At 48.3% G+C, this 26,434-nt stretch overlaps 1 protein-coding gene across 1 annotated transcript; it reads left to right on the top strand.

The window, feature by feature from the left end:
• Positions 1-1,716: 1,716 nt before the first annotated feature.
• On the top strand, positions 1,717-25,903 carry LOC142576213 (uncharacterized). Its single transcript, XM_075686231.1, has 8 exons — positions 1,717-1,799; positions 4,959-5,147; positions 8,268-13,476; positions 16,729-16,911; positions 18,093-18,317; positions 19,491-19,741; positions 21,289-21,367; positions 21,886-25,903. Exons 2-8 carry the CDS (start codon positions 4,981-4,983, stop codon positions 22,111-22,113), a joined length of 6,342 nt encoding a protein of 2,113 aa, XP_075542346.1. The 5' UTR covers positions 1,717-1,799; positions 4,959-4,980; the 3' UTR covers positions 22,114-25,903.
• Positions 25,904-26,434: the final 531 nt, after the last annotated feature.

Genomic DNA, 26,434 nt, shown 5'->3' with positions numbered 1-26,434 from the left:
CGTGAATCCCCATGAGCGCGATTTTGTGCGCGGCAGCGACGAGCTACGGCTTCGAGCGACGGACCGGGCCGTCGCTTGAACAGATCGTTCGGTCTTGTCGCGCGATCGCTCGGTTCTGCAAATCTAGAATTTGTCACTCGTCACCCGGAAGTGCTATGAGCAACTAGCCAATAGCGCGAAGCCGGAACTGGATGTACATACCTCAAGTACTTCCGATTGTCGCACGGAGCGAGCAAACGATTGACATTGAAATGACGTGCAAAGGTAAGAACTCACTGGAAGACCTTCAGATATATTTTATGCAGCTTTTTATAGTAAAACACATCAACTTAAGTTAATAAAGCACGCGTCACGCTAGTTTCCGCGCCTATATTGCTGCCCTCATACCAGCAACACTGGGGAGACGTCGCTCGACGTCATCGCTCGCATGGGGTGCGACTTGTAGGCGACAAAGCGAACGCGACAGCCATCTCCATCGCATCGCTTGTCGCTGTCGCGCGCGAGATCGCTGGCATGGGGTTTATACTTGCTAGGCCGCGAAACGGCTCGGGTGTTCGCTGTTCACGTAGGCATGTTTCTCTAGGGTGCTAGTGCCTTGAAATTACTCGCTTTTGAGGATGCTCCCGTAGCAGACATGATATGCCAGCCCGCACGCAGATCGACTGCAGGAACAACTCTGTCTTTTTGATGCTGTAGTGCAAGAAGACCGGCCGAAACAGTCAAACAAAGCTCTTTTGTTGTCCGATAGAGGCGGAATGTGAGATAGCGCAGGCAGACACTGAGATAACATACAGCGGTAACGCTCGCACAGTACGTGCGAAGAGGACTCCGCTGCATCCTCCTCACGGAAACCCTATCATCAACGCTGCGTTTCGTTGCTGTAGCGACGGGGATGCTTTCGATGGCTGCTATATCCGCAATAGGGGGAATTATTCCTGGCATTCTGAGAGTGAGAGGGACAACTGACAAAGCCTCAGATTCCGCCCCTTGTTTGTACTGCTACAAGCGTCGGTTCCACGATATCCTTGAACTTGATAAGGCAAGACTTATCTGATTTGCGGCAGCGTCAGTATACAATATCTAAGACCCTTCCCCATAATCGCCCTCATGCCATGCACTGCATGTGGCGTCGTGGTTTAACTATCCTTCCTGAACGTGGTCCCGCAATAAACGACGTCTAGAAAGCACCGCGAACGCGTTACGTGTCCTACGAGGTACGCAGCGCTCCGATCGCTATAGGCTACGTTATCTGGAGCTATACTCTCAGCATGAAAAGCTTGACCGCACGCTGGCTGCAGCAAAATCGAAGAAAACTGTCAAACTCGCGGGCTGCGTTCTCTACCACAACATTTAATAGCGTATCGCGTACATCATAGGGGCTTCGCCCAGTGCTCTCCATGGCAAATCGTTCTCGCGGAAACGCGACGCGTCTCAGCTGAACGGTAGTGACAGATAGCAAGCAGATCTCTACTGCAGAACTGCCCGCGTCCAGCACGCGCGCATATGTTACTCGCGCACACACTACAATAAGCCAGACATCACATCGCCACGCCTTTCGCTCGCCTATTTCCTTCAAGACTAATCACGTCTCTATAGCGACGCCGAGTGGTTATCAGCGCGCGAGCCGTTCAGCGCATGTCCGCCGCCGATATTCGCGATATCCTTTCGTCACCGAGGCCTCGCTGTGCGACGGTGCCGCGGTTTTCACAGCGCTCATCTCAGCCACATACGAGGGACGTCGGCAGAAACTGAGCACGGTCGCCAGATGCATATGGGATCGCAACACTTGCTGGAAAACGGTGAGTTGCGAGGACGTTGTTCTCGCTTCATACCGCCTGTCGGTGTTCAAGCGATCCGATCCTGCAGTACGCCTTACTTTTAAAGCGTGGTTATTTGAGCTTCTTCGGCGCGGAGCGAGATTTTGTCGTATATTTTCATGGCCCATTCGTAACGCAACGGGACATTTCGGGTGGCCTTTTACCCTGTGCAAAATTAAACCGATTGTTCGCCTGAGTACACAGTTGGGAAAAAATAATTTGCAGGCCTGCAAAAGGTCTTTATTTACAAGGACCGAAATCTGCGATGATTGTCATCTTGTCGCGTAGTGCATAGGTCTACACCTCTGAAAGATTAACGCGTGCCCGTTTTGTCTTGTGCGCTGCGATGTGTACGGGTTCGAAAGTCACCTTTGTTTTCTTCTTTTTTAGGCATTCCAATGAAGTACAATAATTATGAGCAATTTCGCACGTGCATGCCATTTGTCTTATGACATTACAAACAGTTATATTGCCGAAGCCACCAATATGGCGCGCGCACATTGCGTGGATATGTGCTGGCCGAGTGGTACACAAAACTAAGCAAACTGTCCGTCAGTGTAAGCAACGCTGTTGGAAGAATGCTGGCTCTGCATAAAATCTCGGGTTATGCGCAATAACTGTAGGACAAGCGCCGTTTTATTGTTTCCGTAATGCGAAGAAAAATTGCATGCATGATTTGCAATCAACAGTTCAAACAATAAGAATGAGTCACGGGAGTAGGAAATCGGGATAGTCTATTATCGAATGCCATGGAATGCCGTGCCACAGAAGATTGTACAAGCACTCGTATTATGTCTATCTAGCTTGTTCTGTCATCGGCGCTGATACCCGTGGTGCATGAGTCACGTTGAGCAACTTTATGTAGTAGAGTATGACGGACGGAACTAACGCATGGAAACATACCCCTCGCTAAACAGTACCAACAGTACCAACACATGAATGGCTTGCATTGACGTCATCGTAGCCGCTCTCTTAGGCTACAGCGTAAAAAACGAAGTTCTGCAGACACACATACGTCTGCTTACACGTGGGAATGCGAAAGCATGTACCGTTTCTATACCTCGGAACGCCATGAACGCACTCACGTTATACACTCGTGACGTAGCGCCACCTCCTCCCCATTGGCTGTGCCGTCACTTGCCCAATGACACAAGCACTAGGCTACACCTTCAATCAGCCAGATGGCTGAGACGTGACGTTTGCAATGAGGCACGCAGTAGGCAGACCATTGGTCAGAGAAAGAGATACAGGGAGATTGCGAAAAAGGGTCGCTATTTTCAGCAACCCTTTGGGAGCCAGAGCCGTGCAGCCGAAGTGGCGTCGCGAAAGCGTGCGCGCCTCGATCCCGGAAGGTCCGGGTTCGATTTCCATCTAGCCCGTAGTTTACCCACATTTAATTTCAAAGCGATTACCTTCCTTTGCTTACAGTAACCACCCTGAGGAATTTGACGTGCGTCCGAGCATCTTTTGACCTGTCTTTTACACTTTGCGCTGTCGGCCATTTTTGGCACCATCTTTCGGTCATGCCGACTGCGCCGACGGATTTTCGCGTAATGGGGCATATGTAATGCTGTGGCATTAAAGACGGGCGTGTAGGATAAATGCAAGTTCGAATTGACTCATTATAAACGATGTGTAAATAAGAAAGACGTAGCGCTGGGTCGTTGTTTATTGCGTGTCCTTGTTCGGTCGCTCATCACGTGTAAGGAAACGAGGCAGTACGATCCGCACGCCCTGCGCCGAAAGACAAATTGATCACGCTGGTAATCTGGTAAAAAAACGACATCCATCAAAAAATTCTCCTATCCTGACCAATTGAAATTTCCTCCTGGAAATCGAAATCGACAATTCAAATCCTCCTATCCTGGACAATTCCCCGCGGGCAAATTGGCGCGTGTCGATTTGGTCACCTCGACAGGCAGTACCGCTGCAATTAGTTGGTAGCGATCGTGCATTATCGCAGAGTCTTATTTCCTTCTGCATTAAAAAAAACAATGCAGTGATTTACAATCTGTAAAGGCTCATTGTGTATACAGGCAGATAAAGTGTACTGAACCAAACCGCAGGAACATCTGAGGCCACGAGCACGAAGATGAGACAAGTCCGTGTGCTCGCCATCATTCCCATGGTGATGAAAGATCGCAGGGCCAGAATTCTCTATATTAACTATTGTAAAAAAAAAACTATGTGCGAAGCACAACTAACAGTATATAAAGCGCGTCACCAGCCAGTCATCCTTGTCCAGATGGGCACGCATGTGGTTTTCGCGCAGAGCGTGGGGCTGCGCGCCCTGCTGCTGTAGCTGTCCCGTATAGCAAGATGATGGCTTGGGCTAGTTAGTTGTTCGTGAGGCTGTATGGCGACGCGGGACGAGACACAAATCTACATCCTATATCTGCGGGTCGTATGAGGAAACGAGCACCGATCAATGTGGTGTATAGGCGACGGTGCCAGCAGGCGAGTCCACCGCTCTTTGCGTGAAAGCCGTATATGCGCACGCGTGTTAGCAAGGGTGACTCGTCGACGGCGCACTCTGGATACCCACGTGTTATGCTTCGGGCACGCGCTTCGCTTTTCGCTTTTCGCGTTTCACTTGTTCACGATAGCGCACGCGACGATGCGATTCACTGACATTATTGTGGCCGCCATGTTTGTGGACTAGCACGCGGTGAGAGGCTGCGTCCATGACGTCACCTGCAGGGTATACGTCGATGTAAAGTCGAAAAGTAGTGTTCCCTGAACCCGGAGAAAAAAATCATCAAATATCCACACGTTCAGCAAGAAAAAGAATACTTTTACTTTACAAACGTTTCGGCTGGTGGCTCGGCCTCCGTCAGAGTCACTCCGATTATCGCCATTCTGATGAAGGCCTGTCCGTGGCCGAAGCGTTTGCAAATTAATAGTGTTGTTGTTGTTCTTGAACTTGTGAATATTTATTTTCATCAGTTTCATCATCATATATATACACATGAACGAGACGAAAGGAAACACAGGAGCTCAGTCCCAATCATAAAGAGCCTTTCGGCTTGCAGCATATATTAAGATATATAGCCACTCTTAACTCTTTGATTCGTACGTTCTAGGTTTGGTTGTGTGCATGCGTGCATCAAAAGTAGCTTGCGCTCTTTCTTACGCCGCAAGTGAGTGCCTACTGCTCTGCACTATGAATCAACATGGTGACTACCGGGCAAGGGACCACTACCAGGCACGCCACCGCTATGGAGCCAGCGGAGGTGCGTTTGAAGAAACCAGTTTTCGCGGACCACCGCCAACTCGCGGAGGAAGATTTGGAGGCCAGGTGGACTCGCGAGCCGACAGCTACTCAAACAGGTTCGGCGGTTAGTTGTCTGTCTGCCAGATTCAGTGTACTAACTCTTAATTACATTCAGTCAGTGTCAGATTCAGGTAAGCAATGCTAGAGTGGTTACTTTCTAGCCATGCAGGCAGGCTGCAGCAGCGAACGCAATATGGCTTTATGTGTTTGCCGGCTTTGGGAACCCTGTACCTAGTTGAATATAACGTGCCTGTTTCAATAGCTCCAGATGTTCTCGGAATTCCCCTGACGAAAATTAGGGGGCATTGATGCGCTGCCTAAGTGGCATGAAATGACGTACAGCGGGAGCCTATGAAGTGAGTGTAATGAATGCGGAATTTTCTTAGCATGGACCGGATTCTCTGAAATATTAAGCTTCATAGCATTTTCTACTGCGGACATCCTTTTCTTTTTTTTTTTTAATAAGGGAGAACATCCATGCACTTGGCTTTGAATTGAATTCTGGGGTTTTACGTGCAAAAACCACGATTTGGTTATGAGGTGCGCCGTAGTGGGGGGCTACGGACCAGCTTTGACCCCCAGGGGACCTTTAACCTGCCCGCAATGCACGGTACACGGGCGTTTTTGCATTTCGCTCCCTTGGAAATGCGGCCGCCGCGGTTGGGGTTTGCTCCCACGCGTTCGTGCTCAGCAGCGCAACAGCATAGCTGCCAGGCCACCGCGGCGGGTACGCGCTGGGCTCCGCTGCAACTGTTCTTTGCAAAGCCGGAAACGATAAGCTCCAGCAACTTCTACACCCGCCTCTGCTTTTTCTTCCTTTTTTCTCCACGTGCGCGATAGGAGCTTCGCTAGAACAGCGAACTAACATCGGCGGCACTCCCTTTCAACGCAGAGGCAATAAGCAGTTTTAGCAGGGTCGTACCGAAGCGTTGTTAGCGAGAAGAACGCGCCCCTTCACAGGCAGCTTTGCACCTTCACCACCTGAGTCCACTGCTCCAGGCAACTTCAACCATGCATGCGCGGCTTTCTCGGCTGCCGGTGGGCGTGGCCGCAGTCTAAGCACCTTCCCCGCCTATTCTCGGTGGCAGTTTGTGTACAGAAACGTGTGCAAGGGGTGTAGAGAATTGTGATGTCGTTTTTCATTGCTAAGTGACGCAGTTGTGAGTTTGGTAGCTTTGATTTCCGAAAGCTTGGCAATTCCCGACAATTTTTAAAAACACATTGCCAGCGAAAAAAAAAAGTTATCTCCCACAAGCCACTAGATATGTTTTCTTTCAAGGCACATAAGGCTCAACAAATATGTTGCAGTGAGTACCAAGTAGAATGATTTCTCCGTTTGCATGTATTTGGATAAGAACCACCGAGCTAAGTGTTTCTCCGTGTATACAGGAATACAGACCGAGGGGTCTTAGTGCGAAAGCTTCCTGGGCAGCTGCACAAGTTCAGAGCCAGTTAAAATACTTTGTAATGGCGGATACGAAGCATATCTGCGACGAAATCACTATGCGGAATATCGGGCCGCTATATCAGAGGGAATGAACGAGCAATCCGGGGAAACGCTCATAAAATGATCGATAGAGGCAACAAGGCAGAAATATTCACCTTAGCTTTGTTCCAGTTAAAGAAAACGAACTAGAAATTAATTAGAGTATCATTTTCATTTATACTTGTCTAATGCGCATTTCTAGATAAGCAAACCTATTTAGTTCAAACTGTTACACTAGCAACTATTTAAAACAGACGGCAGATCGAGTGTAGAAACGTCTCTACTTACCTAGATCTAAACAAACTGCTCTCACGACGCAACTTTCGCCGTGTCGTCAAGTGTCACTTGGAACTTTCTTTTTGCAAATTAGCTACCATGAACGAATAATTTCTTCAATTTAAATTTCTTATGTAAGCTACACCTACAGAAATTATATATGCTAACTACTTCAGAACAGCGAATAACTGATTATGCAAGTACAGAAACACGTAGCGCTGATATTATTTAAAAAGAGTACTAAAATATTGTGCAGATGCAGCGCTCGTCTTGTTAAAGGGCGCCTGAAACGGCTCGCACAAATTTTGTAGACGCGTAGGGCACAACTAAAGTTAATCATTCGCACCACAGTTTGTGTGAAGTGTCTCATATTAAGAGAGCTACGGACGATTACAAGTTACCCACCCCCATAGTCATGAATTTTCTCCTCAACTGGTTCGCCGAGTGATCGGGGGCTAAGCTCCTCCTTCACTGGCTCTGTGTCATGATAGCACGTCATGTCATCGACTTCCGGTTCTTTAGGAGCGAGCGCGCGAAGTATTTCCTAACTCTCCACCAGCTGCTTGGCAGTCGATCCCAAGCGAGAGGTGTTGGAGCAGCGTGCGTTGCGAGCATTCTGTCGCAGCGCCGAACGTGTCTGGTATTCCGGTAACCACAGGTGAGCTGGGCGTTTCGACGGATGGCTGGAGGCATAAACTCAAGCTGATGAAGGTACTTTAGCGCAGACGTACGTGAGCTGCCTGATCAGTCTGCACGGTCCAGCCAACCTGTTCGCGCAGAGCTTAACCAGCCAAGCAAAGCCCTAATATTTCTCTAACCAACTGTAAAATATTTTAAACGTTTACAAAAACAACGCGTTGATGATTACACTCCTGCGAAAAATCTACATGCTGTGCAACGTGTAATCTAATGCAGTGCTATCGTCATGAACCGCACGCATTACAACAATAATGTGATGTGATGTTCGCACGGGGTGTGAATATTCGCACGGTTTATTTCTGCATATGGCCTGATAGAAACTGGAGTATGAGCCCATGCCGTCGAGCGTCCTACGCGACCGGACGCACTCAGAAAACGCCTTAAAGATCCAGTTTGTTTCGGCACATAAGAAGTATGCATGCGATCGAGGCCTAACGGTTACATCATCGGGTTGTTGACCTTGGAGATCGAAGATCCATCCAAAGTCATGTAGCCCTTATTTTCTGTGTGAGTTATCCAGCAAGTCAACAGCACATAGCAGCAGCAGCAGCCAAGGACAGCTAAGTGTGTGAGGGTTCGCCAAGGTAGCGTTGCTTTAGAACTGACAACTTAATGAAACCGTGGTTAATTTAGCCACGTCTGTCATCGTATGCGACTTCATTGAACTTTCTTATGGTATCTCCAAGAAGTTAAGCACGTATTTCTGCCTCCCCAGGCCCGATTACTACGATCCCACATGGCAATACGGTGCCAGCCGAAGAGGCCGACACTCAACGGGTCCCCCCGCCGATGTTCACCAACGTCAGCACTATGGCTACGGCGGGACCGGCGGCTACCACAACCAGCGATATGAGCACGGCCCGCCCCACCACGGTTACGCGGGCGCACCACGAGGTCGTGAGCTGCACGACCGCGGTAGGTCTCCCCGAGACGCTGCACATCCCAGAAGAGGACGCGGCGGTGGGTGGAGCAGTTGGTTGGACACTGCAGGCCACCGTCGTGAGGGTAACGTGCCGTTGACCGCCGGCGAGAGCTTGCTGCACTTCAAACGAGCTGTGCGTCGTATGAACAACGATTGCGACCGGTCGGTGCTCTCCGAAAGCTGCGCGCGCAGCGTTTCCGAGGTCAGCGACGCGAGGAGTCAGTACGCCGACGGCGACTACGCGACGCACCGACACGCTGGCTTCACCACCCGGCATGGCAACGACGGGGAAAATGCGGCTTCCTCGGCCTCTCGCGAGCGGAAGGACTTGGTCGACCGAACGGAAGCTGTCATCAAACGCAGAGTTCCGTTGCAGAGGGACGTCAGCTTCGAGCCGTGCCGGCCGGTCGCGGCGGGTGCTTCGTTGTTGACCAGCATGATCAGCGTCTTCTGGGACATCGAGAACTGCGCGGTGCCCAACGGAGTTCCGGCGTACGAGATCGTGCTCAAGGTGCGCCAAAGGTTCTACGCGGGATACCGCGAGGCGGACTTTGTCGTCGCCTGCGATACCGCGCGCATGAGCCCTGCCGTGATCGCCGAGCTAAACGAGGCACTGGTGACGGTGATACACGTCCCGGGTGACCAGAAGAACGCGGCCGACGAGAAGCTTCGCACTGTGCTGCGCCGCTTCTCGGACGCACACAAGTTGACGGGCTCGCGCATCGTGCTCATCTCGGGCGACGTGGACTTCGCGGCCGAAATACACGAGATGCGGTACACGGACCACATCGACGTCGTGCTCATTCACAACGAACAGGCCAAGAGAGCGCTGAGGGACGCGGCGAACGAGAGCATCAGTTACAGCGCGTTCCTGGCGGACCTCAAAAGCAGCTATGGATCAAAGGCAGCCAAAATGTTTTCATCCGGCCATCGAAATGAAGGCAAAGACAAGGAAAGCAAGAACGACCTGAAGAAGAGTGTTTCATCAGTCGGCGCCCGTGTTCAAGAAGATAAATCGATTGAGAAAATGACGAAGATAAAGAATCAAGCTACAGAGACAGGCGCGCAGCCTTCCTTCCGCACGACAGTGGGTTTACTAGTTCCCAGAGAGCCTACGAACGCGGTATATTGGAAAGAGTACTTGTCGCACCTCAACGTACCACAGGATTTTACACTCGAGGTTGCCTGCGGCGGCAAAGACATCGTGTGCCTCGTTTATCCAAGCGCCACCAAGGCGAGGAAAGCAGTTGAAGCTCTCAACGATCCACTAGTGGATGACGAGGACGTGCCGGTCTGCTTAGGAATAATTTCAAAAGACACCACTCAAGAAGTCGACAAATTAACACCAGAACAGCCGAGTCGGGCTTCGAAGGTTAAATCTGCAATAACTAATCACAAAGCGAAACTTGAAGCTGTGAGCAAAAGAATTCGTAGCCTCAAGGGAGACGAAAAAACTGCGCCAATGTTACAGGCAGCGTATGAATATCAGGCCACAATTTACGAGGCTCAGCTGACCCATTTCTTGAAGATCATTTCTGATTTGCCTCAGTCGCCTCAACAAGCTGACGACGCCACAGCCACTGAAATTGCTAGGCTCAAAAGGGGCTCAGTCGTTTACAGCGTAAAATCAACAATTCTCGAAACTTTGTCTGGGCGCCAAGTAGTGTTCCTGATGTCGTCACCGGGATCTAAAACAGCACTTGAAGTGGCGTCGTATGCGCAAGATTTGAACTTCCGTGTCCTTAGTGTGCAATCCAGTGATTTCACAGCCGAGCAGTGCTCGAAAGACGCAGGATCTGTGAGTGGATTGGGACCCGTGCAGTGCTGGCTCAGCACTACCGAAAAGGTCAACTCTGAAAACGCAGTTGTTTTCACTAGCGCGCGACACTTCTTTCAAGAGATTCTTCGCCGCGATATGGAACTCTCTGACTTCCAGGCCATCATCGTCGATGAGCTGCAAGAAGACACCGCTTACCAGCGGGCTGTGCTGACAATAATCCGGAAATATTTCGTGTCTAAAGTCGGTGTAGTCTTGTGCGGCAATCACTCCGTTGCCTGCAGACGTATCCAAGAGGCGTTTTGTCTAGAAACCGAGAACATTATCCGGTGCGTCCTGGCGTTTCCAGTAGATGTCATCTGGAAAGGCAAGCCGACAAATAGAGTGATGGCATGTGTCTGCACAGCTCTCGAATTCTGCCAGACGGCAGAAGCACCGGCCGGCGGAGACGTTCTTGTGTTTCTTCCATCTCTCACAGACGCTTTTCTTGCGGATGGCTTTTTGGGTCAGAGAATTCGGGAGGAAAAGTTTGACGTGGCTGTTGCCCACGAAGTATTGTCCTCTAGCTGGACAAAATTTCCTCTCAAGAACGACCCTCTGCGGAAAGGATGCTGGAGGGTGATCTTTGCCGTGGAATGTCCCGACGCAGTCATGAGTGCACTGCGTGTGCGTTGTGTCGTTGACAGTGGCCTAACGTTGAAGGCCGTTTACCGGTCTGGAATTTTCGTCATGCAGCTCGCTTACGTCACTGAAACTGAGGCAGAAGAAAGGAGAACTTTGGCAGGAATACACGGATGCGGTACTTGCTACCGTCTCTACAGTAAAGCTGCATTAGTCCCTTCATCGCCAGCTGAGTTACACAGCTCGAAGTACTTGGAGGACATAGTTCTTCGTCTTTTTGCTCAGCAGAAGACCTCCGACGCTCTCTTTGTCAATGAGCTCCCTAAGACGCTGCTGGATGAAGTAAAAACTGCACTTAAACAGATCGGGGCGTTAGACGCTGAAGGACAAGCGACTGACCTGGGCGCTAGGCTGTGTCAGACGAGTCTACAGCCCCGACTTGGCATGCTTGTGCTGTGCTCAATGGGCAAGGCTCCGTCCCTGGACTCGATCCTACTTTCACTCCTTGTCTTCGAAGACTTGCTTGTGGCTTACAGGCCGCTGAAAGAAGGCGGAAATCAGCGCGACTTCCCTGTGTCCGACGGATCCAGCGTCTTTTCAGGGGTGATTCAGCTGTACAAGAACTGGCTGGTTGTACCCAAGAAAATGAAAAGCTCTTGGTGCGATGTGCATGACGTGAACGAAAACTTCATGAACTACCTTCACAACGCCGTTCGAAGTATCCAGCAGGAGTTCACCGAGTTCAAAGGCAGAAATCTCGCTGCCGATTCAGCAAAGGAGGAGAAAAACGCTACAATCACGTTAGGTGAACTGCTTGCACAGTCTTTCCCCCAAGGCCTGCTGCAAGCGGACCAACACGGTTACAAACACCCCACTTTGGGAGATCACTTGCAGGTATCGCCATTGTCGCTATTTGATACCGAGGCGATAGAGCCGAAGAACGTTGTCTGTTGTCTATTCGCTCAAGTTCACGGCGATAACACGGTAAAGCTACTCAACTTCGCCGCATTGCCGGTGTCCTTTTGTAAGCGCGAACCGACCGGTGAAGTTTACCGTGCAGAAGAAACGAATCAGGAACTTGTGGAACGGTTTGGTCCCGTGGGAAAGCTGATCTGGAACCATCAGTTCAACTCGACAAGCGCGCTGCAGGTCATTGAGGAAAAGCTGCGAATAGCCACAGATGGCAGTAAGGGTCACCTCGAACGGGACGCAGCGAGACAGTGTGTCGTGATAAGAGGACAAGAAAAGTACTGCTTCGAAGCTCTACGGTGCCTTCAGAGCATCGTCAGCGAGCAGGTAACAAAACTGTCCAGAAAGGACCGGGAAGCCTTTCTCACACCGGCTAGATCTCCCTACGAGGAACGTCCCGTGCTCGCCGTTCTCGGCATTGGAGGTCACGTCAACGAACTACTCGCGCCGGCTGCCTTCCGGACTATACTAGCGTACGACGTGAGGATGACCCACACCGAGTTTTGCAGAAGGGTGAACGAACTGGGAGAGATAGTCCTGTACCGGTACATGAAACAAGACTCCACCTTTGAGATCACCTATAAAACGGCGCCAGAAGCCGACAATGCCTACCGCGCGCTCTCTGAACAGGGCGGCGACCTAAAAGTAACCGTTAAGGGCGACTCTCTCGAGTACCGTCAAGAGCAAAGGGAGCGGAGACCAGCGTTCCGCGCCCAAATCTCACTACCACGCCGTCTGTGCTCGGGGACCGCATTTGCCCAGTTACCGGACCAGGCATCGCACGACCGCGTGGCGGCGCGGCTGCCCGTCAGAGTGCGCTTGGACAACAACACAGTGACTATCCATCGCGACAAGAAGGTATCCTGCCAACTGTACATCACGGGTTTGCCTTCGACGGTGAGCCAGTCGGCGCTGGAAGGTCTTATACGCTCGTCGCTATCAGTAGACGTCAAGAAGGTAAGCCTCGTACGTGAAGCTGCACGCAAGACGCCTGTCGAGAAGCTGCGAGCATTAGGGGATGCTGTACAGAAACTATTTGACGAAGAACTCCGTGAACGCAGTCCCAAACTGGTTCTCAACACTCCGAGGATGGAAGATTATATTGAGAGAGGGTGGCTCAGCTTCGAGGATCCAAACGCAGCTCAGGGCGCCTGCACGTTGCTCAGGGGCTCGCCAGTTCCCGTCGACCGGAAAGGTGAGGACGGCATTGCCACGTTGCCGATGGCCATACACATTCTCGTGGAGGGAACACTGTACTTCCCATGCTCCTTCTTCGAAGCGATTCAGGGCCAAATCGAAGAGGAGCTTCGTCGTCAAGACGGACTTCGTCCTGAGGATAACATCAAGTGCGACGCGACACCCTGTGGTGAAAGTGCGGTTCGAGTCAAGCTAAAGGCTAACAACCTCAACGATTTTCACAAGGCTGTGCACCTTTTCAACAGAATGATCTTGGGCCCCGACGCCCCGCGTGTCGACTCCCGCGTGCGCCCTGAGCGAGTCGTGGAAGTGTTGAAGGCCATGGCGCCCGACGGTGGCATCTACGTGTACCGCAAGCCTGGCGAAACCCGCTTGGTTGGCGAAGCGCAGCTCGTCGCGGCAGCCAGCGAGATGCTGAAGAGGCACACCAAGGCATGGGTGAGTTGCCGAAAACATGGGCCGAGCAGTCCCGGTCCTGTTTAGTGTCATGCATTGTAAAAATGTTTACTCCCTTGCGGGTGTTTTCTTGTCGCACTGGTAACACCCTTACTGTTAAGGCCTTACAAAGAGTTATAGAGGCCGACAGCCGAGCTCCAGTAGACGTGCGATGACAAAAGACCTAGTTGAAAACTATGTAATCGTTCTGACAGTCTTCGGCGCACACAAATATCCGGCAAGAGAATTCCACAGGGGGAGATATCAAACTCTCATGCGGAATATTTCTGTGCGCCCAAAACTGTCGGCATGATTACATAGTTCTCAGCTATATCTGTCACCGCACGTCTACTTAGAGCTCCGCTGTCGACCTATATATTTCTTGTAAGGCCCTAACGGTAAGGGTGTTACCACTGCAACACAAAAACAACCTTCAGGGTGTAAACATTTTTAAATTGTGGTGCGAGGTCGCGTCGATATAATTGCTATTAGAGCTGGGCTCGGGTTGTATCATGCTCCATTTCTTCCGCATTCTCCTTCGTTTTCTTTTCACCATGGGCCGCATTGAATGGCCCACCCGGCAGCAACGGCAGCGTCCGAGCCATGTTCGAGCAATGGTGAATGGCCAAAGGTATAGAAAAGCGAAATCTATCGTTAAAAAAATGCCCATCAATGCAGGCTGTGCAGCGCGTTTTCAATTTGCTCCGCGGACTAGTGTTACGTGTCCCAGTGCAACTGAATAACGCCATCTGCTGCAGTTTAGCCTTCGAGCTCGTGCGCGGATTGAGTTGACCATGCGGTTCACTGTATGAATCTAGATTGATGGTCAGGAGTGGCTGCTAGCTCTGATGCACTATGGCTTTGTGAGTGCTTCGGCAAAAACTTCAGCGTACTCTTCCTAAGAGAGCTAAACAGTGCTCCGTAAAGTTAATAACCTAGAACTACGTGCGATTATGGCATGCGTATTGTTTCTCGAATGCCCTACAGTTGTCTATAATGAGTGCGGTCAACTAATTCATGTGATACAACAGAAAGCCCTGCAATGCTCAATTATATGTATTTCCATATTGTATCGTCCCCAATGCCAAATTGTATGTGAGTGGTGTCGTGAGTTACCTGGCTTTCGCTATGAGACCAGAGCAATAAAAACTAGAACGCTTGTGTTGAACGTAGCAATGCATGCATCGCGAATGCGAAGAATATGGCTTCGAAAACCAAAGTAAATATCGTCATTAAACATTAATTCTCCAAGTGCACATAGTTATGTGCAACACTGAATATAAGACGCAGTGATCACCGTTTCTTGAAGAACTGGTAAATTATAGATTCTAATGATGTGAAAGTTTCTGAAGATATATAATATGGCATGGTTATCGTTTTTAAGATCGACTGCTTGTAATTGTACCCACAAAAATTGTGCTTCAGAAACCGTGTTTTCCACTGAGTTCAGGTAATATCATTCAACTTCCTATTATAGTAAGCGGAATAGAGAAGAAATGGAGGCACAGCGCTAACTACAAACAATTATCTTTGCAGCCAAAATTAGTAGCAATAAGTGACAATTGCTAGCTTTCGCCTCGCACCAGCTCAGCGACTTGCAATATTGGCGCGTTTTTCAGACACATAACCCATTTTTGCGGTATTCGACTTTTTTTTTTCTTTTCGGTTCACCGGAAACCTTATCGGTCAGCGTGCCCAATCCTGTAGTAGTAACGCAGGAAACCCCGTCGAATATTCTTTCCCAGGATTTTGCGATCTGCAGTCGTAATGATGATCTCGAGTTCATACGCTGGAAACATGCCGGAAATAGTAATTGAGCGCTATAAGCAATTGTACGGCGGCACTGGGGAAGCCTGTTTAGAGTACGCCAGTGATGCTATTCATGTAGCGCTGGTACCCACTTACGGCACATTAGTTGAGAGTCGTTTGCATCTCACAGCGAGACGACAGAACTCCGGGACATCATCATCATCATCAGCCTGGTTACGCCCACTGCAGGGCAAAGGCCTCTCCCATACTTCTCCAACAACCCCGGGCGTGTACCCGGAACTCCGGGTACACGCCCGCAAACTTGCGCGCGTGCAAAATCACGCATGTGCGCCCAGTGAGTGACACCACGACTCCCCAAGGGTCTGCCGTTCCACTCGCTGCCACGGAGGCAGCACCGCTCGCTAGCCTGATTTCCTTAACCTCGTAACACTCATACAATAAAGCGCAAACGCATGTGTGTCATGAAGACTACGACCTTAAACGATCGCCATTGTGCAGCTAATAACAGCCAACCTACGTACAGTAATGTGCTGGAATCCATCTATCAAAACCAAGGTTTCACGGCCATTTCGCGTCACATACCGTTTTGATTTTGCAGCTTTCTGCGCCAAATTATAAGGCCTACTTAAATCGTGAACAGAATACTCGATCCCTGTAAATGGAGGTTTTTTCTGTCTCACCGATGTTTCAGGACACCTCCTGTGCGGTGGTCGGTCCCTTAAAACGGCCGCTTTTTGTTTCCACGCAATTAGATGAGTCATCCTTGCGCTTACTGTACAAAGGGTGCTTTCGAAGTCTAAGACGCCTTCATCTTTGAGTGTTGCGATGTGCAGTAGGCTTTCGCGCACTGTCTTTAGTTTGAGTGGGGAAGCTCTGGCGAGTTTCTACGACTTTCTGATGTAGTTGTACAGCGCGAAAAAAATACGTAGATATTGTAAACGAGCAGTGACTGTCCTGCGCGTTTCTTCCTCGTACGCTTACGTACCTCTGGCGCGGAAAACAAGAGTTCCCACCGCAACGGTCAAGTCGGCACGTCAGCGCAAGCCCGTATGCGAGCGCGAGAAACTGAAAACGAGAGTATGAGCAGCGGATCACGAAAATGAACAAATTTTGTTAAGGTGTAAATCTGGGAAATATCGAGCTTAAATTGCGAGGTAGCGGTTGCAATAACCAGCGAAAATTCGCGTAATCGGCACTTGTAGTTCTTACTCTTACTTTATTTTAGCTTGCATTTTTTTCATCTGGAAATGTGAAAGGCATGGACTGTCTATTACCCCGTCTTTTCATTCGGCCTCTATGCAATTCCTCACCGTGACAGGTTAACCAGGCTGCGCACAAAACAACTCTCGCGTATTCTCGTAATAAACTGATTTACCTTACCCCCGCCACCTAAAACAAACCTTCCGAGCAGCAGCAGTAGAAGCCCTGTTCAGGAACTTCCGTTGATCGCAAGGTAACAGCCAATGCATGACTTTTTTTGCGCAGGAGAAGCGGCAGAGGAAAAGATTGGCACTCGTCGGAGAAGGGTTTACAGTGCTGAAGTCCTTCATCACCACATTTGGCGATGACCCTTGGTATCTAGCCAGAGAATGCAAGCTGGATGCTGCCACCTTCGATGGGCAGTTCGAAACGGTCGAGATTCTCGGAACAGATGCAGCCATCAGAGAGGTAAGGTCTTACCAAGTGCAGTAATTCGTAAAGACATGGAAACGTCGAAAACTGAGCCTCTGAAAACGTAAAACTGATCCACGCATTAGAAACGTCAAGAGGTGTATCGCATAAACGAAGTCGCTTGACTTTGCTAGTCACATATTTCCCAACCGAAAATGGGTTTAAAAGCAGTCACAGTATAAGGTTCGTAGGATATGCACTGAAAATATCAAATTTACACAGACCATCTTTGCGGAAATAAACCCTACCAATTTGAGCATTCAAATATCTGCTTAGAGCCGCCGTAATCTGAGGCTTACTTTCCGGTTAAATTTTTCGTTTTTTTTTTTTTTCATCGCACAGAAGTTTATCTTGTCGCTAACACAATAGAGGCTGCTCGCGTCGTTGCCTTCTCGTCACCGCGGTCTCTTTTTCTTTCTTTTTTTATACCGGCGCAAAAAAAGACTTCCACCGCCAAGTGAGATCACAAGAAGCACCATGCTTGCACGTGGTCGAGCAACTGATTACGATACCGCCCCTTTAACATATAAGGAAACTTTGAACTCTCAGAATACTACCACCAAATGCGAAAATGCTTGTTCCATTGTCAAAAGAAATAAGAAATTTGCTACCACTGACGGTTCATCAAGCACTGCATTATAAAATGAGCGGATCACATTCGTCAACCTCTGCATCAACATCCATCACTCGAGCGATTCACTCGAGAAAACCTTCGGAGACATATCCCGATGCGAGAGACTTATTCCTCAAATGCAGCCAAGTTGCCGATGAGAAAATTTTTGGACACGCGCGAAGTATAAGGGCTCTGTTTGCAAGACTCAAGATTTGAGCAAACGATTCACTATATCTGCTGCAATTCCGTCGCTATACTTAAGCTTTCTTGAACCTTATTAAATGCTCCACTATATCCTAGCTATGCGCTTCTGTTATCTCCGTTGTAACCGATGTACGTTCCTGGATGCCGCGCCTGCTACGGCGACGCCGGAGTTTGGCTGCGCGTTCTCGGCGGTGCCCAGGCCGTACGAGCACTTTCCTTGCTTCGACGCAAACTGCAAGAGCTTCATGGCGGAACACCCCTTAACAGCATCGCTGCGAAATGTCGTGGCGACTTGAAAGAACAGCTCGCGCCCACTCGGCGACAAATCTCTCGTCATTTTTTGTTGTTGTTGTCGACGCAGGCCGAACGACTTGTGGGCCAGCTGCCGAAGAGCAGAGTGGACGAAAAATCGACGGCCGATGCCGGACAGCGGTGCCCCATCTGCCGACTGCCCCCGGGCGACGCTCAAAAGGACCGGCTCTCGGGGAGTGGGCACCGTCTCGAGCTGTGCGGTCATTGGCACTGCGAATCGTGCCTGCTGCTGGTCTTCAAGAGAGCTCCCCTGCCTTTGACATGCTTCGAAAAGGTGCGTACTGTGCATGAAAGCGATCTTCTCAGCTATCCACATCTTTATTTTCCATCTTTGTGTGATAACATCAACATTTCTTCTCCATTAGGGCCGAAAGCGCAAACTGTGACGGCGAATTTCAAGGACCTCTTTATTAGAGGCTAATATGCGAGCTACCCAGTAAAAATTGGGCTGCTACAAGTACTTGAATGCAGATGTTGGTGGCCCTGCACACCATGCACAGCACCGTAGCTCTTTGCAGTACCTGGTAAACGCATCTGATCTTCCCATATAGAGAAAGCTTACACGCAATGTATCCTGTGGTCCCACATGAACTTGTGGAGATCCCATATTGACCCGTATGTTCCTAAATATGACGTGGCGCATGCTATATATGATATGAAACATATATGATACCAAAATGTACAAGATTTCATACTGATTGTCTATATGCCCCTCTACTGTAGATATATCGGGCATGTACCATATAATATATGGGGAAACACAGATATATAGTGTCTACTTCGGTATAGCTTACCACTTACCGCTTATCGCTAAAAGTGGGTTTCAATGAATTTGAAAGGAAAGAAAGCATGCAATCTCACTAGTTTGGACAACATAGCTTGCAGCAATACGAACCAAGTACGACAAGACACTGTTAAATGCGCGAAGGCACACTGACGCACCGGTGTGAAGTCTCAAATTTTCAATAAAACCCAAGTTCCATTCTCTCCAGTAATATCCACCAGTTTTTGTGAAGAATCACATAAAATGTTCTTTTCAAACAATGTTTTGGCAGGCTTAAATGCTATTGCGTCACTAAAACTGTCTTTCAATGTCACTTAAAAGTTTGCTGTAACACTCTAAAGACAAGGTTTACTCTTTAGTGCTTATCTTACCCCCGAACATTACTGCTCATCTATCTCGCACGCAGTTCCTTTCTTTGTCATTCCCCACTCCCTATTTTCCCATCAAGAACGCTGTCATCCTAATCCGTACGCACCGTTTGTGGCCTGAAAGTACAGGGCATGGAGCATGAAAGAAAGAAAAGGCACGCAAGAGAATTTTTTCTTATTAGTTTGAAGAGAAGATAGCCCCCAAAGGGTGAAAGCTTTCGTTAGAGTGTAATCTTCGTTTCTTACGGATTCCACTAATAGTGAACCGTCGGTGCCGCATTCTTCGCGACTTCAGGACTGCGACTCACCGTGGGCGATAGCCGACATTACCCACGTGACGGGCAACAACCAGGATTTGCTGAGCGACCTCGCACGAAGGTCGTTCGAGTGCAGCGTCGCAGCGGACTTGGACGGAAGGTGGCTGCCCTGTCCGACACCCGAATGCCACTTTGCGCTGGATTCCAAAATGGACGCCGAGGCACAGGGCGTGCACGTCCTGGGCAACGTGCACGTTTGCCCCGGATGCACCAACGCCGTCTGCTTCCGGTGAGTGGCGCTTCCACTGGCGCACTTTTGAAACCTGCAATAGACCGATTTCACCCCGTTCAAAACGCATGCGCGGCGCCCCTTCTGCCGCCATAATGACAGTAGGAATCCCTGCGTTCCTGTTACACGTAGGATTGAAGACAACAATGAGTACAATGCCGATGACGATGTTACGGTGGATTCTTCCAGTGAACTTTAGTGGAATGCTGGGGGGCGCGTTTGTTCCTCCTTTCCCTTTTTGTGTCGTTGTTCCCGCCACCCTGCCTTTTGATCTCGATGGGTAGGTTGTTTCTCATGGTAAAAACGCAGTGCGCTTCTTGAACGAAACTCTAGTCCTACCACCATGCTTAGCATGAAGTCAGTCTATTCTTTGGCACTGTCAATTAATCTAGGGTAATAATAAGCGATGGGCAAAACCCGCAAGTGCGTTTCTCAACACATATCATTCGACCTAACATGGTAGACCTCAGCATAAGAGAGAGAGAGAGAGAGAGAGAAGAGCGATATGGGAAAGTCAACGATGTCAATTAACTGTGAGAGAGACATTCCATTCAAGGCTACACACGTCCCTTTAGAATCGTGGAATGACGTCCGCTTTGGGACTGGCGCCACCTTCCCAGCCGTGGTTTGTTTATCACACCATGTAAGCTGTGGGAACGGGTCTTCTGACTTAAACACTATCGAATGCTCGGCCGTCTTCCAGCACTGTAGTGCCAAATGCTATAAAGACGAAAACGTGGACACCATGAAGAATTCTGGCGCCTTCTTTTTTCGTTTTCTTGCGGCTATAGGAATATTAGCTTCAGTTTGGATTTGGGATTTCTAAACCACTCGAGGGCACCTGGTTCCGTGGCGTTTTACAACACGTCATAAAACTCTCCTGCGAAAATGCTATAATTTTCCACGTTCCGGTTCTTTATTTTTACCCTCGTTGCTTTATTCTATTCTAGCACCCTTTTAATGTCTGCGGTAACGTCAAAACAGACTCCAGGATGGGCTTGGATTTGAAATATGACATTAATTGCACGATGTCAGGCACCATTTATTTTTTCTTTATTCGTTGTCGTGTAGACTAACTTTTGAGTTTGCGACGCAACTTGACCAGCTAAAGATGTCAAACTACCATCAATGAAACGTGCACGTGTAAATCAATGTGGAGCCTTTGCTTTTGCGAACACATTCGTTGCTGCGACTTGCAGTTAAGATAGCGAAATACTTAAGCTGTAAACAAAAGAAAACCGGGTTCATAGTCTGACGTTCCGCTTCTTGCTCACTCTCGCCGCTTTCTGTGATGTAACCCACCGAAAAGTCTACAAAGCTTGCCGCCGCGCACAAATATTGCGTTCCCATGGCGTACGTGCAAGTTCATAATGACGGTGGTTATGTACACAACCTGATTTGCGTAAGTCATGAACCACGAAACGTAATCTCCTGTGTTGCCTTCAGTATTGCTAACAGCACCCACAGCCTCGTTATCACGTCGCGCCTTGCGGCTCATCCGTAGTGTAACACACAGCGATGATCATCGTCTGCACGTTTTCCTGCAGCTGCCGGTCGCTGTACCACTACGGAATCTCGTGCGCCACTTTCAAGGACTCCATGTCGCCGAACGGTGCCAATGACAAGGTATGCAAGCACTCTGGAACCGTGAAAACGCGACGCGCTTGCCACCGCGCTGGAACGTGAGCACTCGAGGGGTTTTCTTAGTGCTCTCATTTCCGTAGCTCATGTCGTTGATATTCGATAGGTGTCTTACTAACCTGTATCGTTCTAACGTCTGAGACTTGATGCGCGTGAATCAGACCACAGAGACCGGCCGTGTTCATGATGCATTCCCATGCCAGTTTTGGGAAAACTAAAGCGGCTCCCACCAGCCTCAGTATATCGTTATAGAAAGTCTTCCGGGATGTGTCTTCTTAGCGTCACATTCTCATGAATTAAAACCTCGTAATAACGATAACCATCTCCATAGAGATACGTTCAAGCTGTCCGCCGGTATTTTCCCTCGAATATTGAAGCAACATCCCTCCGGTTAAGTGCGATTTCGGAATGGTTCCGCTTATAGTAACGCTCTCGCTATAGAAAGCACTTAATACCCGAGTTCTCTTTCTCTAAAATGTTTTCGCTAATTTGCCTATCCGCAGTCATGGCTCAACGAAGATCCCGGAAAGCGGGCCTTGTGCCCGTCATGCAGGGCACGCCTGGAGCGTAACACCAGCAACAAGGTGGACGCCTGCTGGTCCTGCCGACGCCTCTTTTGCTGGCGCTGCCACCGCAGCTTCGAGGACGATGCCACTGCCGCTAGGGGTCACCGCACACAGTATTGTCAAATGGCTCCGCTAAGCGATGACGATACCTGCTGCGTCATGTGACATCTCCCTGCCTCTTATGGTCATATCTCTAATCATTACGGAGTCCAAAACAATTCTCCACACGTCGCGTTTAATGGGAGTTGTTTATTCTGCCGTGGCAAACAAAAAAATACTTTTAGCAACGTAACGATGTCAGTGACTGCGCTGAGAGCACGCATGATTTTAACTGTGCTTATGTTCGGCCGGATATTAACTCAAAATGAAGATTGCCTTTCCTTATCAAGCTTGCGTTATATAACTGTCGCCCCTAGCTAAAATAAAGTGTGATCGAAGTTGCACAAATCTCTGTGCGAGAGAAACGAAGGAACTAGTTATGTCTGCCAAGCAGAAATTTGATTTTAATATAAATACTACCCCTGTCAACGATACAGCATTCATCATGGCACAAAATCACAGGTTAACTAGCAATGCTTAAAGCTAATTCCCCAGAGAAAAACTTTCTCTGAAGGTTCGTGCTCGAAACGCGAAAGTGATAGGCCTGTGTGTTCGTGTTTAGTTTCTTCACAAGCAAATATTCCAACTCACTGTCGGATCCGACAACAAACATACTGCATGCTTTATCAAGACACTTATTAAAGTGTGAAATATGAAGCTAGGTATGGAGTGCACGGGCACTATTGTTTAACATTTGCAAAAATGAACACTAGCAGTTTACTTGCTTTGCCATAGGCTTATCTATACATAATGTTAGGGAAATTATTGCCTACATCGTGCCATGTATCTGCAGGCGCCATTTTGATGCGATTAAAACTCACTTCAGCATCGAACACACTGAAGTCAAAGACGACTGTCAGAAATTCATAAGCTTCCCTGTAGCTTTGGCATGCTGCGTATGGTCACGTATGTAGTGCCTAGTCATGTAGTGCCTAGTCATTCCGACCAGAGCTTACCGACATTGCACTGCTTTGTTGACTGGAGATTACTGCGAATAATGCAGTTGCGTACGCGACAACACCAGTGATGTCATGGCGAGGAGATGATTTTCTTTGTGCGAAATGGAAGAATGAGGCGTGGCATAGGCAGATGCGTGACCGTGCTCTTCAGCGTGAAGGACAATGTGCCGCGGTGTTAAACATTCATGTTCCATTTATCAAACTCCTTTGCGAGAGTGAAAGAATGTTTTTAATGTGACAAAAAGTAGAGGCGCCTTGTCCCTGATTTTCGCCTTCTCGCACGTTGGAGAAACGGAGGAGGTGAAGGAGAATGAAAAAGTTAGTGCAACTGACGATGGTGTACAGTGGACTATGTTCATGTGCGATGCGTAAAGATGTTCTGCCTACAGCCCGCCATAATGCTCAGGTACCTCTGATGAAGTGCTAGAGGCTGGAGGTAAAGCGATCTCTCACGACCCTTCACAGGGAAGAGGTAACGGAATACAGTTAATAAATGCCAGCAGAAGCCTGCATCATAAAAGTGTGACGGGCTCCAGAAGTGTAACAGTCATGCTGAGCAATGACATCGTTTAGTTGATAATTAACGACTCCATATCGTGAACCGTTCCAAATGGCTACGATATGAAAATACAGTAGCGCTCTCGGCATTTGAACGTGCGTAATCAGGGGCACGTGATAAAGATATCTGCCAGTCAGACAGTTAGCATCACATCGTAAGTAAGTCAGCGGAACCACTTAGGGAGTGCTGTAACCATCCGATATTCAGCATCCGCGTTTTACTACACATAAATATGCTTGTGGATAAAACACACATAAAATCTTGTGGATAAGAGTTATGCATCAACGGGTTCACGTTACAGACGCTTCGCGACAGAGCTTTCGGATAGCAAAGCGCGGATGCATAGTTCTGATGTCTGAGTTGGCCGCTTACCTTTGCATCGACTTGAAGGTTAATTCCTCGTTCTCCACTCCCCAAGAGCCCATAAATTCGCCTATAACCTCTCCAGCGTGGAACGTTCGACTAACTATGGCGTTATCTTTATGTGCCTCAGGTGGGGTATTTAGCAATACGTCCAGGCGTTATTTCCTCTCGTTAGTTACGAGCACCATTCACTTAGCACACAGCGGAAAGATGAAGTTGTCGCAAACAGCTGAATCACAGCGGATAACTTTGATGTTTCGCTCTTTCGTCATGCGCTCATATCCGAGTGTTGTACATTACGTCAATTGGTGCGTTCTTTCTCAGCTGTCGTCAACCTAAGGCAGGGGGAAACCTTCAGTTCATATGAGAGCGACCATTTAATGAAACAATAAACAGTAACACGAAACAACTTTAGACGAAGTATCACTTTCAATCCCTGTACAGAAATATCTAATTTAATCGAGACCTTGCTCTCTCTGACTGTTTTCAATCTCTATTTGTATTCACTATTAAGGGCAAAGCTTTCCTTTTTTTTAATATTGGGGCCCAAACGCATCACCGGTAAATCAGGGTGGTGTCAGAGGTTTCAAAATAACCTCACCTGTTTCTGCACCTTCTGTAAAAGAAAATTAAAACTAGTTAGCTTATTAAATGTTTGCTTTAAATGAAATGTATTCCTTATTCATTGACAAAACAACTCGGCCTGAGCATGTAGACGGCTGTCAAGATATGACATCACAAGGGGGATGAAGGGAGGCTGGTTCTCGGACGCCAAGTTGACGTCGCCGAACTTCTCTAGCTTGTAGGCTGCTTCTAGGTAACCAAACCCATGCTCATGAAAAAAATAACCTATTTAGTTAGTATTCTGAAGCGGTGGCCTACAAATTCAACTTCACTTAATATTGATTTTAGTGTCATCCTAGCCAAGTGAAACGCTTGGCATGCTACTCCATGCGGTTGGGGCCAAATATGAAGGTGGAATATTAAATAAGAGTGAGAGTAATGAAGAAAGATGAGAAAATATTCAGAAAATTCACAAACACTGAGACAAAAGAAACGCTCACAAATAAAGATGGCTAACGCGTCAACTCTACATACAGGACCTTCTATAGGCCTGCACTACGCAAACGAGTTAAAACAGCCGTTGTGGAGCTTCGTATGCGTTGTTTCTGCGTTGTCTTTGTAGGTGTTGTGACCTGTCGCCGCCTCTTAGCACCATAGCCTCTAACTGCCAGTGACTGTTTCCTTAGCCAGTTTCTTCATAAGCCGAAGCGTATAGTGAAGTGGTGTCCGCATTTACAGTAAAAATTTGTGACTAAGACGCGTAAACTTTCCTTTTCTCGGGAAAATATTTCTTAAGTGACTAGGACCCATGTATTGTGATTTCACTGTAAACGTGGAGGTGAGTACGGAAGTCTATAATAATTAAGCGAGAGCACCATTTATCTTAAGAGGTTTTTTGCACAACATCACCTCCAAGGTCGAGTGTATATCAACTGGAAGTGTCTTTTCCTAAAAAAAAAAGCACAAAGAAAACGAACTAAGCGGCATTTGGCTTTGTCGAACAACCTTTCGAACATGCCAGTTGAGTATATAAGGATGGTCTTATGATAGTTTCTCGCCGCTAGACGGCACTTAAACTTGTGGCATTGAATAGACGGTGATGCGCCTAACTGCCTGTATGATAACGCTAGCGCGCATAGGTATAGCATATTGGAAGAAAATTTTACAAAGTGGTGTAATATTTTGTAAAATCTGTATTTTGAGGGGCATATTGCTCCTCACACATACACGATGACAAATGCAGGCAATTAATTAAAGACGAATTTTTTAAGAACATTAGTAGAGAGTGAAAATAGCACTTAAATCTCATCGCGACCGACTTGCGCTGTTCAGAGTTGAAGAAAGGCCGACAAGAATTGAAAACAAAGGAAGTAAGGCTTTCTTCAGCATTTTTTTTCTATAGCTCCAGAAAGATGCAGTCTGTTTCTTTAGAACCAGACCTTCGCCTGAGGTGCCCAAGTTCGCGCCAATATTGTAGTTATTGTACCAGTAGATTCTAACCAACTTCCGAATGCAAAAAAACGCTCTCGCGGGCTGTTGATCTTGTTGCAACCCTTTCCAGGGTGATGGTTAAATATATTTGTGTGTGTGTGTGTGTGTGTGAAAACTTTGTTACAATACCGGCACCATATAATGAAACAATTGCAGTGATTCTTCTTTGTACGTTGCTTTTTATCTTCATTCAGGGATTAGGCACATATTTGAAAAGTGTAAGAATCACTGTACAAACAGGTGCTCGCAGTGTATCTACTCTATGGCAGCTTGGATATAAATAGCACCATATCGCAGTTTGCATTGCGTTTCGCACTTCAATCAGGAGTGAACATTAACTTCCAGATTACCGAATTGTAGATTATCATATCTCTGCCAAGCCTCATGTAGCCTCAGCTGTGCTTGTCATAGCATGCGTGGCGTGCTTTGTTCAAGAACAAATGCGACGCTC

This window comes from Dermacentor variabilis, chromosome 3 (genome assembly GCF_050947875.1).
Source record: "Dermacentor variabilis isolate Ectoservices chromosome 3, ASM5094787v1, whole genome shotgun sequence".
Classification (NCBI taxonomy): Eukaryota; Metazoa; Arthropoda; class Arachnida; order Ixodida; family Ixodidae; genus Dermacentor; species Dermacentor variabilis.
The sequence above is the reverse complement of the archived record's forward strand: the minus strand, read 5'-3'. Positions and strand labels throughout refer to the sequence as shown.